Raw genomic sequence first — 12,220 nt, forward strand, 5'->3', positions numbered from 1 at the left:
AAAAAAAATTGAAACGACACCGTTTTAAGTTTCTACCTGTAACTCAGTGTCACATCAGCATAATAACCTATTAGATCACTGGTTACCTGACATGTTGTCAGTCGTAGTTATGTAAAAGCCGTTTTACATAAGTCTAGGTATTGATTTCAATTTTTTTGATAGATCATGTACGAAAACGCACAGTGAAATAGTTTGGGTACTGATTGTATTGATACTATCTCATGATTTGATTTCGTAAAATAGTCTCTCTGTTACATGTTGTTTTTTTATTGTTTAATTGGATTGGATTTGTAAAGAAAATTTTGTTTGCAGTTGGAATACTGAATGTGACAAGACCAAAAATACTATATGTTGGAAGTTAAGAAAGAGAAAAAAAAGAAAAGACCTGAAGAAAGAAACATAAAGAAGTGAAAAGCTTCAAACTAATTTTTGCGTTTAGCGAATTAATTAAGATCATTGCAATTTTTTTTGAAAAGAAAAAACAACTTAGTTTTATATGTTTGTGGTTAATCAAATGATAAATGTGTGTTACTGATTTATTTATGTATATTCATCTAAAACCTAACAAACGATATTCTTTGTCTTTCCTGTTTTATTAATGCATTTTACTAAATTGATTTTTAACTAAAAACATGGCAACAATAATTTAAGCAAATCTAAACAATAAGGAATATCAAAACATGAATCAGTTGAGACAATTTTTTTCACGAAGAAGATGATTAATTAGTTTGTACTTTAATAATCATATCATGAATCAGTTGTAATTTACAATCCAATTTTTATATATATTTATACTATAGTGTAAAAAAAAATGACGTAATAAGTGAAAAAATCATTTTAACCACACGAGATCAACATATGAACACTAAGAAAACATATACAAACATCGTCCATTTGTTCAATGAATATTATATCTTTTTTACGCTCTCCATATATTCAATATAATCAAAATATCTATTTTAATATATTTATATTATTAAAAGTGAAGTAAGTATTAGAAATTTTTTTTTCATTCTAATAACTACATGCGCTACCTAATTAATAATTATTAATTAATTGACAACAAATCATTTATTTTGTTAGATTTTTTGCTATCCAAACTTCACACTTAATTGATTAACTACAAATCATTTATTTTGTTAAATTCTTTTCTAACCAAACGTACGAAACTTACGATTATTTTCTAACCGGATTATTCTGTAACCAAATTTTACAATAAAACTAAAAAAAATTATTTAAAATGTATCTACAAACTTTAAATGTTATAGATATATTCATATATATAATTATTTTATTTCACATGCAAAATATAAACTATAGATATTTTTATTAAAATATATAAAGTTATTTTGAAAATATATATTAAATAATTTGATGATTAATACAATTCACACATATAAATTTAATTATAAGAATACAACAAATAAATTTCAATTTAATATTTTCTCAAAAATGAAAGTAAAAGAGAAATTTATTTGGCATATAAAAAAAATTAGAGACATATATATCTATGTTACTAAAACATGATACATTTAATTTTTAAAATATAGATTTATTAATATATATAAACATAATAATTGGTACTCTAATTTAGAAATAAATACATCAAAATGGTTACTGTAGTCAAAAATATAAATCGACAAATATATTATATAATATATTTTTTATTTGTTTTGTATTCTACCATAATATGAGAATCAACAAATTACACACAGTAAAAATAGTCAATTTATCACAATTACAAATCGAATAAATACCCATATGAATGTATGTTTGTACAACTATTATATTTTGTATTGTAAAAAAATATATATGTCTATTTTACTAAACTAAACACCCGTACGGATGCACGGGTCAAACTCTAGTTTTTCTCTAAAATCAAAGTTACAATAGTCATGTAATTTTAGTTATATATAACTGAAATTTGGTCTTTTGTAATAAAAAATATTCTCATGCATAGTATGGAGTTAATATTTTATTCATATGTAATTGTTTTCTCAAATTATCTGCATTATCTTAATTTATTGGATTCAATAATAATTTTAAAAAACTTTTAATAGCTGCACAACTAAAATAACGAAGGTGAAATAGTATTTTGTGTTACAAAATGATAAAAATAAAAATTATTGTGCTTTTGAATCTAAAATAAGCTCTAAGAAATTGTTTTGTATTGTGAAGATGTAGTGTAGTGTTCATAATGGGCTAATGGATTAATAAAGCCTTTGAGTTTTTGCTTTACTTATGGGTTAAAATTGTGCAAGACAAACATTAGGGACAAATCATAAATCGAAAGGCAATTGGTTTTTAAAACTTCTTGTATGAGTTTCATAAACAATGAGCTACAGTTGTGTCAATACAAAACATAAATAGAAAGCCAATTGGTTTCTAAAACTTCTTTGTACGAACTTCATAATCAATAAGCTACAATTGTGTAAATCCAAAATGATCAGGCTTGCTAATTTGCGCTCTCCATTGTATAGCTCCTCCATCCACGCTTTTCTACCTATGAGATTTTTGAAAAGGGAAACGCCTTAAACGCGTTTGCGACTCGCGTTATAGCTTTTACCCACATAATGATAGTAATTATTGTTGCTCTGGATCTTACTGTTACTCCCTTTCAAGCTTTTACTTCGCAGTAAATTCGATAAGGCCCACCACAACCACTTCCTCCTACGTGGCGATGACACAGCAGTCACGTGACAAGCATGTGCCTTCGTCGACTTCTTCACCAGACCTCGAATCTCCGGCGGCTTATAGTTTCTAATCAACGGCCACTTGATCCCTTCGAAAAACGGATGCCTTTTGATATCCTGCGCACCCCTGGCGCAACCTAGTCTCTTCATTGGATCCTTCACCAACAGCTTCTGAATCAAATCCTTCGCTTCTCTTATTCCCTCTTCCTCCAACTCCAACGGAAACGCCACGTCATCACTCGACGCTATCTTGCGCAGGGTTTGTTCTTTGGTCGCACCTTTAAACGGCGTTGTTCCATGTAACATCTCGTGGAGAAATATCCCAAACGCCCACCAGTCTACGCCGCTTCCGTGTCCGTTTCCGGCGACGAGCTCCGGCGCTAGATACTCGTGAGTTCCAACGCACGACTTAGAAAACGCCGTCACTGGCTCCGCCGCGAACTCAGCCACTATCTCCTCTCTCTCGTACTCTACCTCCGTGGAGAAGCAGCAACCGCCGCGTCGACTCCTCCTCAACCTTCTCGGAGACGACGGCGGAGTCGAAACTCTCCGGAAACGTCGAGATCGGAAAGTGGGAACGACGTCGGCTTTGAAGCAGAGATCGAAATCTGAGAGCATGATGTGTCCGTCTTCACGGATCAAGATGTTCTCCGGTTTGAGATCTCGGTACACGATACCGAGAGCGTGGAGATACTCTAAGGCGACGAGTACTTCGGCGGCGAAGAATCTAACCGATGAAACCGGTAACCGGTTACCAGGTTGCTTACGTAGCAAGGAATGTAAGTCTCCGTTGGGACAGTAATCAATGAGGAGACAAGTGTAGTGAGAAGCGTCGATACGTGCGTAGAGTGTAGGCAAGAACGGGTGGTCTAGCATGGAGAGGATCTCCGCCTCCGTTTGCACGTGCGAAAGCTTCTTCGCCGTGAGAGTATCACGGTCGATGACTTTAAGCGCGAATGCCGTGGGGGTTGGGCAGTCACGGAGGTGGCAGAGGAATACACGGCCCAGGTTTCCGGTTCCGAGGAGGCGGACGAGTTTTAGGTGGCGGAGATGGAGACGTCCATCGGAGGAGAGCGTTGTCGCGGCTCTGATTGCTGTCCAGTGAGGATCTTGGCGACGGTGGTGGAGCGTTGTCGCGGCGGCGGAAGTGGTGGTGGAAGGTGTTGTAGCAGTGGAGAGTCTGTCGTTGAAGCTTAAGGTGAGGCTTGAACGAGCGAGACTGGAGCGAGCGCTTGAGGAGGTGAAGGTCCGGTCTGTGGCGGTGGAGGTGAAGCTGAAATCGAGATCGGTTTCGAGGTAATAACCGTCGTCTTCCATTGTGTCTGATGGAGAGTTTCTTTGGAGATGTGTGTGGAGGTTGAAGGTGGTGATGATGAGTTTATATATATATATAAAGGGAAGATGGGTTAATTACTTGATTAGTGATTTTTAATTTTTAAAATGTTGGTTTAGAGTAAATTACTAGGGTTGACTTGTGTGAAATGACAAAGATGAGATGGTGGTTTGACCTCCCAATGGGCCATTTCTTTAATTTAAGGACAGGAACTAGCATTATTTCTGGGTATGCTACACATGGATTTTTCTTATTCCATAAACATGAATTACATTATTTATAATAGCAGAAATTAATTAAAATGATTCGAAATCGAAATGGAATAAATATCAAATAAATATCATTAATATACGAGATATTGCATAGATATAATCATATAAACAAGCATTATATATAGACTAAACATTGAAGATATCATATCGAAACAATTTATGGAGAAAGCAATTGTTGTCCTTCTGTTATAAAAGTTTTTTTTTGTTGCCCTTTAAAACTAGGGTGCGTGGCATATAACTTTGAGTTTCTAACTAAGTGATCTTGGCCTAATGATAAAAGAGTTTAAAGTAGACTAGGTGGCCGGTCCGCACTCTGTACGGACATAAACATATTCAAATTATTAACTAAGTAGTACATAGTTTTATAAGTAACGAATTTTATATCATAATATTACCGCCTTTGGGAGAAAGCATCAGGTACAAAAAAATGTTGGTACTCAATATTTTACATGGACGAGATGGAACAAAGTAACTTCAGTATCTAGAGGTATTTATTGTGTGTACGTATAATTGCAACGTTCCAAAATAATTTGTATGTTTAAGAAAATATTTTATTTTCAAAATCTGGAATAAATAGTGTATAGTTTCATAGGTAACATATTTTATATTATCACTACATTCCCATTGAAACCCTCTTTTACCATTTCAGAATGTAATTAAGGACATAAAAATTTCAAAATATGGAATAAAAAGTTCAAAATATGTAATAAATATGGAATAAATAATGTTAGAAATGGGTTGAGCAGAAAGAAGATACGAATTGCAGTCGGTGATTTTCGAATCAGACTCTGTCAGCTTATCAAAACTATTACTATTAACTCGGCGATTAAATATCCAGCTCTCTATGGAGTGACTGCGGATATTGTATCGCATATGCGGATATTTTATCGCATATGCGGATATTTTATCGCATATGCGGATATTAATATTATGATTAGTTTAATTTTACATGGTTAGTTAATTTTTACATACAATGACATGTATATGCATAATATATATTATATGTATAATAATCACATAGTTATGATTCATTATTTGTGGTTGAAAACTATAAATCTTTTTAACATTATTTAATTCAAAATATAATGCATTCTACTTTGCTGTTAATTTTTATTTTTTATTGTAAAATATACAAATTACATTCATTAATTTTTAAACTCTAAACTCTTGGTAAACCTTAAACCCTTGAGTATACTCTAACCCTTTGGCTTTACCGGATAAATCTTAAACAATAAACTCAAAACTTTTGGATATACCGTAAACACTAATCTCTCTCTCTCTCCCTCTCTCTCCCTCTCTCTCCCTCTCTCCTCTCTCTCCCTCTCTCCCACTCTCTCTCCCCTCCCTCTCTCTCTCCGTCCCTCCCTCTCCCTCTCTCCCTCCCTCTCTCTCTCACCTATTAATAGTGAGAAAAATGTCTTTATTATTGATTTACAACATTACAATATCGCGAATTCCACAAAAGTAAAACAAAAAAAATTAATTAATAGAAAATCTAACAAAAGCCACATCTTAACCAATAGAAGAGTATACTATTGATAACACGTTTCAAAACTTAAACAATGTAAATGAGCTTCCGTTCAAACGCATGATTGATTCAATCTCTGCCAAAGATAAACTCTTAATTTGATCTTCTGATAAACTCAAGCCTGAAAGAACATGTAAAAATTAATTTGATCTACTGACGTTTTCTTTTGATAAAAACATGATAAGCTAAGAAGTAGAATATTCTTTAATAAATTCTCAATAAATCTTATACTTATAAGGTAATATTATTTTTGGAATATCTTGTTAATAAAGCTAAATGAGAACATCTCGTGAATAGATTGCACCAGAATTTTGGTTGACAAGTCTCACCATAAATATTAAGTTTTAAATGCATGATTTTAGGAGAGAAAATATCTTGTCAATTAATTTTGTTTCTCTGACATCTAAAATATTTAGTGAGTATTTAATGAATTAAACAGAGAAATGATCTCAAAAAGAAGTTATTTGAATCAAGAAAACACAAAAGATAAGTAAAATGCTAGACTTTACTAAAATATTTAGCTTTCACAATAAACTATGTAATAGAATGTTCTCAAATTAATTTTAAAAATGTATCTACCTATAAGTTAGGATTATTTATGGAATATATTGTTACTAAAATTACATTTTAAATATAAAAAAGAGAATATCTCGGGAGTAGTTTACACTAATGATTTAATTAACAAATCTTGTCCTTAAAGTTTAAATATTAAAGCATGAGATTAGGAAATAAGATATTATTTCAGTAGAGAAAATACCATCCTACTATAGATATTTTAAAAATATAATTGATTATCCAATTCTGATGTACAGTAGAGAAAATACCATTCTAAGTGCACATCTTTTGCAGGATCGGAATGGTGAACTCTTAGAGGTCTGAAATATGACCACTTCTCTCAAATCATCTCTGAAAAAATATAAAACAAAATCACAATCAGCAAACCAAAAAACAAATATGTGTATATATAAGCTTATAATTCTAAACAATAATATAAATCTACAAATCAAAAAAAGAAAAATATTCGCAGCACAAAAAAATGCTATTGAAATGATTTAGCTGAGAGATGTTATCAAATTGAGTAAAATTTTTTTACCAGATTGAGGAACAAAGATGATATCGAAATGATATATCAAAGAGGTGTACAATCAAATCATATATAGCTTCAGTGGAGAAATCGTCATAATAGGGTATCTGCATATAAACCAAAAGAAAAATCAGCTCTCATGAAATATAAAAGCTTAATATTCTAAAATAAGAAGAAAAAAAAGTTCAGAACATTATTAACATTAAAAGTTCAGAATACAAAGTTCAATTATTTCGTTTCTTCTACTGTGAATGTCTTATTTATAGTAAATTGGTAGACGTTTCTCATTGATTTAGCTTGCATGATAAGCTAAGAAGTAGAATATTCTTTAATAAATTCTCAATAAATCTTATACTTATAAGGTAATATTATTTTTGGAATATCTTGTTAATAGATTGCACCAGAATTTTGGTTGACAAGTCTCACCATAAATATTAAGTTTTAAATGCATGATTTTAGGAGAGAAAATATCTTGTCAATTAATTTCGTTTCTCTAACATCTAAAATATTTAGTGAGTATTTAATGAATTAAACAGAGAAATGATCGCAAAAAGATATTCTTTGAATCGAGAAAACACAAAAGTTAAGTATTAAAGTGATTTCATTTTTAGTAGTGTCGATGATTAAAATAAATCAAAAAAGAAATTCTAAAAAATCAATCAACAAAATCAAGAGAATTCTTTCCATTTGTAATAAGGAAACTAATTATTACATGTATTAACTAATATTGTTGCGCAAGTAATGTTAATAGAGGGATTAAATTATTTTTTCCTTTTCAATCAGTATTCAATGTTACTTTCCTTTTATAGGGGATCGATGAATTAAAATAAATTATTTGATTTGATAAAATGACTTTATATTCTAATATATCTATAGACTACATAAAATAATAAACCAAAATATTTACTTGAATTGATAAAATAACTTTATATACCATACTTTCGACAATTAGTTACCATAAATAGTTATTAATAATATTATGTAAGTCATTTGGAATCCAAAATATTTATTTGAATTAATGAAATGGATTTATATACCATACTTTCGACAATTAGTTACCATAAATAGTTATTAATAATATTATGTAAGTCATTTGGAAAGTGATGTTAATTGGTCATTAAATTATGTTTTCCCTTGCAATTAGTATTCAATGGTACTTTCCTATTATAGTGGGATCAATGAATTAAATGATATATCGAAATTACAAAATAAGGTAAGTATTTAGAGGGCTTTCCTTTTTAGTAGTGTCGATGGAAAAAATAAATCAAAAAGAAATTCTAAAAAATATTTAACAATAAACAAATATTCAATATAAAGTAAATTTAATTTTATTAATAATTTATAACATTCTGTAAATTATTTTAAAATTATGATAAATTTATTCTTTAAACAACGATAAATAATTTAAAAATAATATTAATAAACATGTTTGAATTTTTTAATATTTAAAATAATTATTATATAATTATATTCGAATATAATTCATCAAGTAGAGTATAAAACAATTATAATTATCTTATATAAAATTTCGTTCATTATATTTTATAATTTATAAATATTAAAAGTAATAAATAAAACATTATTAATCTTTCTATAATTTCGAGAATCAGTTTCCATAAATTGTTATTCTGTAGATTATATGGCAAGTGATGTTAAATGATTTTAGACTTACCTTAAAATTTAGATCAAAATTAAATAAATAAAAATTAAAAATCATCGACCAATCAAATTATAACAATTTTCTTGAAACTTCACCTATGAACGACACGTCACCAGAAATCACTAAAGTGACTTCTCTTTTAATATATAGGGGGATCTTTCACTTTAGGTTCAATTTTGTTTGCCATTTATATACGTTTTAAATGATAAGAAAACTCGAATTTTTGTGGATTTCTTAGTTGTTAGTCCTTAGACCTAGAAAACCTTTAGATCACACCAAAATTATAAAAAAAAAAACTGATTCATTTGTGTTTAAAATATTACTTTTTGCCGAAGTTTTTTAATCCATTGGTCGATTAAAATTCCGTTACTGTATCTGCATCAAAAAAAAATTGGAGTTTGAAAATCTTAAAATGTGATTCATCGTAATTATGTAAGACTATCAGAAATTGTTTTAAATAATCACCAGCATGATGAAAATAAGATTATTAAACGTAGATCTTTTTTAGACTGAATGTAGATCTTCGTAAAGCAATTTCGTACTAGTACAAATATAATTATCAAATGTAAAATTTATGAATATTCATAAAACTATTTAGTGTAGTGCACCAAGTAAAATCATTAATTAGAAGCAAAATTATGTTTATAAAATATATATAATTGTTGATTGTAGATTCGTTAAGATAATAATTTTTATAATTTCTAAAATACAAACTAAATTAGAGTTATAGGCTTCAAATGTTTACAACCGCCCCGCTCCGAACCGCAGTTAACAGTAACAAAAATCTCTATATATACCATATATATATATATATATACGTTTTATAACTGTTAAAATTGCACCGCAGTTGAACCGCTTGTTCTGCACTGCTCAAACCGCAGTCACTATACTATTCAGAGCCATAAAGATAGTTGGCTATGATCTCTTTTAAGTTTACCACAATATTTTATAGTTCAATTTTGAGCAATCTTTCAAAACGTTTTTTGTAGTTCTGAATAGTTTTATATTTAAGGATAGCTACAAGCCTACAAAATGAAAGTTGGTTTGTAGTATTGCGTTAAAATAGCGGTTGATAAGAGCATCTCCAATCCCACTCTATTTTTCATTTTAAAATAGAGTTTAGAGTAAAAAATATTCTAATGGTAATCTATTTCTCACTCTCTAATAGAGTGAAAAATAGGTTTACTCCAAATATAGAGTTATTTGTTTTTTTTTTGTTCATCACTCTATTTTCTACTCTAAAATAGAGTACCATTGAAGCAAACTCAAACTCTATTATAGAGTTACTTTATTTTAAAGTAAAAAATAGAGTAAGCCATTAGAGATGGTCTAACATGGAAACACTGTGTTGCAAAAAAAAAAATGGCTTGCAAATAAAAATAATCAAAGAAAACAAAAACGTCGGTCTGCAATATTGCATTGGATTCTGTGGAAAGTAACAAAAAAGCATTACCAGGATCCATTTTATAAAAGAGAGAAGAACAATAATATTCAAAAGAAAATATTGAGGCGGTAACGGCTTGTCGGCTTTAACGTCGTCGAGAATTAGCTTATTAATTGTTCAATTTTTTTTGTAAAATTTTTAATTGTTTAATTTAAGTATTACTCTGTTCCAGACACACAATAATTAAGAAACTAGGTGTTCTGCCCGCACATGCGGGCATAGTGTTTTTATAGATATTTTTTATAAATATTAAATCAAAACCAACATAATAAATTATTAATTATATTTTTAAAAATATAAATCAAACATTAAACTTTATATTTCATATTTTATAATAAAAATATTATTTCAAATAAAAACACAACATATTTATGAATTATCTTATGTCTTAAAAATATATTTTATTTTTGAGAATTTTATTATATTTACTTATAGTCAATTATCAGATATAACATATAAATAAAATATTATTAATATATATTCATCACTTTTTATCAAAATATATATATGCTTATTGTTGTGTTAAATTTTAAAGATATTCACATATATTTTAGAAAATATATTTATTTGTTTGATTAGCATTTAATTAAAAATTCTTTTATATCTAACTATAAATTTTATAATAAAATATTAATTTCAGATAACAACAGAATATATCTAAGAATTATCTTATGTTTTAAAACATGTTTTAATAAAATATTATTTTCATATAACAACAGAATATATCTAACAATTATCTTATGTTTTAAAACATGTTTTTATTTTTGAAAATTTTATTATATTTATTTATAGTCAATTATCTAATATAATATATAAATATAATAGTATTAATAGAAATTCGTTTTTAATTATTTATATTTTAGATAATTTTTATTATTATTAATTTTAATCACTTATTTAATCAGATATATTTTAATTTCGTTTTTATTTTTGACTATTTATATAATTTATTCATTAAGGTTATAAACGATTTATTATTAATTTTAATCATTTTTTTAATCAGATAGATTTAAAATTCGTTTTTATATTTCGACTAATTTATATAATTATTCATTAAGGGTATAAACGATATTAACCGCTCTAACTTTTAACGTGAGAGCTCCGTTGCAAAAATTTACTTTGCAAATAATAGTATAGATTTACGTTTTTTAAGAAATAATATTATTAATAATATAATTTAAAAATAAGTTAATCTCATAAATATGCAGTAAAATGTTATTGGTTAACCAATTTTCAATAAAGTTAAAGTACCTTAAAACTATTTAAATTTTATATTTTGAAACATCCAAACTTTTTTAAAACATCTAATATTATATTATAGAACGGAGGGAGTAATAAATTTCTCTAGTAAAAATAAGATGATTATTACTATTGTATCTGTAAATTTAAACACAAATGCAATGTTGTCTCACGTTGCACGAAGGTTTTGGAGCTTTTTTCTGAAAACTCTATTAATAGTTGATGTTAGACATAAGTCACATAACTAACGAAAATTGCATTTATATGAAATTGCGGGCTAAGAAGTAGAACAGTTAAATATTGAGTAGAAAATGATACGAACGTACAGTGAGCAGCTAGATAGCAACTCGTACACAGCTAAGCAGTTAATGACTATACTTATTCAATGCACGATAATTACCTTGCTTCACATGTTACAAGAAACAATTCAATTAGCATATGAAACGTTATGTACTAGTATTATTATATCATTGTCAGAGACAGAAACAACGTAATAGCTTTTTATTAGGTTTGTCATTATCCAGGTGATTGGCTAAGGTGCCTTTCAAATGCTAGTAGCCTAGAAAATTAATAAAATTAGGTGACAAAAATCATTTTTTCTTTATAAAACTAAGAAGCGATAGAAATTTATTAGTGTGACAGAAACGCATTTGATACTATTAAACAAGTATACCCTGATATGCAAATATGTTAAAAAAGTCCTAATTTGAAAATATTTTTTCACATGAAGAATAGTATTGTACAATATTTAAGCAACACAAAATCTATTTCTTTTGGGCAACAGCAAGATATATATCAATGTATTTACCATAATGCATGCATGCATTAGATATGTTACACAGAAAATTTGGGTTTCTTTAAATCTTTTGCCAGTGACAATAAATTCAAAGTGCATTAATGCTTCAGGAATTTGTTTGACCGGATCCAGAGATTTCGTTACATAAAAAAAGGAGTGGAGTAAACAATT

The 12,220-nt window shown here is 28.5% G+C and overlaps 1 protein-coding gene across 3 annotated transcripts; it reads right to left on the reverse strand.

Annotated features, from left to right (window-relative positions):
• Nucleotides 1-251: 251 nt before the first annotated feature.
• Nucleotides 252-8,376, reverse strand: LOC103848249 (serine/threonine-protein kinase WAG1). Of its 3 annotated transcripts, XM_033291117.1 has the most exons (3): nucleotides 6,920-8,376; nucleotides 6,651-6,732; nucleotides 252-5,947 (listed from the first exon to the last, which is right to left on the reverse strand). In XM_033291117.1, exon 3 carries the CDS (start codon nucleotides 4,008-4,010, stop codon nucleotides 2,532-2,534), a length of 1,479 nt encoding a protein of 492 aa, XP_033147008.1. In that variant the 5' UTR covers nucleotides 4,011-5,947; nucleotides 6,651-6,732; nucleotides 6,920-8,376; the 3' UTR covers nucleotides 252-2,531. The 3 variants fall into 3 exon arrangements, with proteins under 3 accessions (XP_033147008.1, XP_033147007.1, XP_033147006.1); XM_033291116.1 differs by having other exon boundaries at nucleotides 252-6,732; XM_033291115.1 differs by having other exon boundaries at nucleotides 6,651-8,376.
• Nucleotides 8,377-12,220: the final 3,844 nt, after the last annotated feature.

Source organism: Brassica rapa, chromosome A05 (genome assembly GCF_000309985.2).
Source record: "Brassica rapa cultivar Chiifu-401-42 chromosome A05, CAAS_Brap_v3.01, whole genome shotgun sequence".
Taxonomy (NCBI): Eukaryota; Viridiplantae; Streptophyta; class Magnoliopsida; order Brassicales; family Brassicaceae; genus Brassica; species Brassica rapa.

Excerpts from the sequence above, each read along its gene's own strand:
- LOC103848249 (XM_033291117.1), bottom strand. The coding sequence starts at position 4,010 with ATGGAAGACGACGGTTATTACCTCGAAACCGATCTCGATTTCAGCTTC.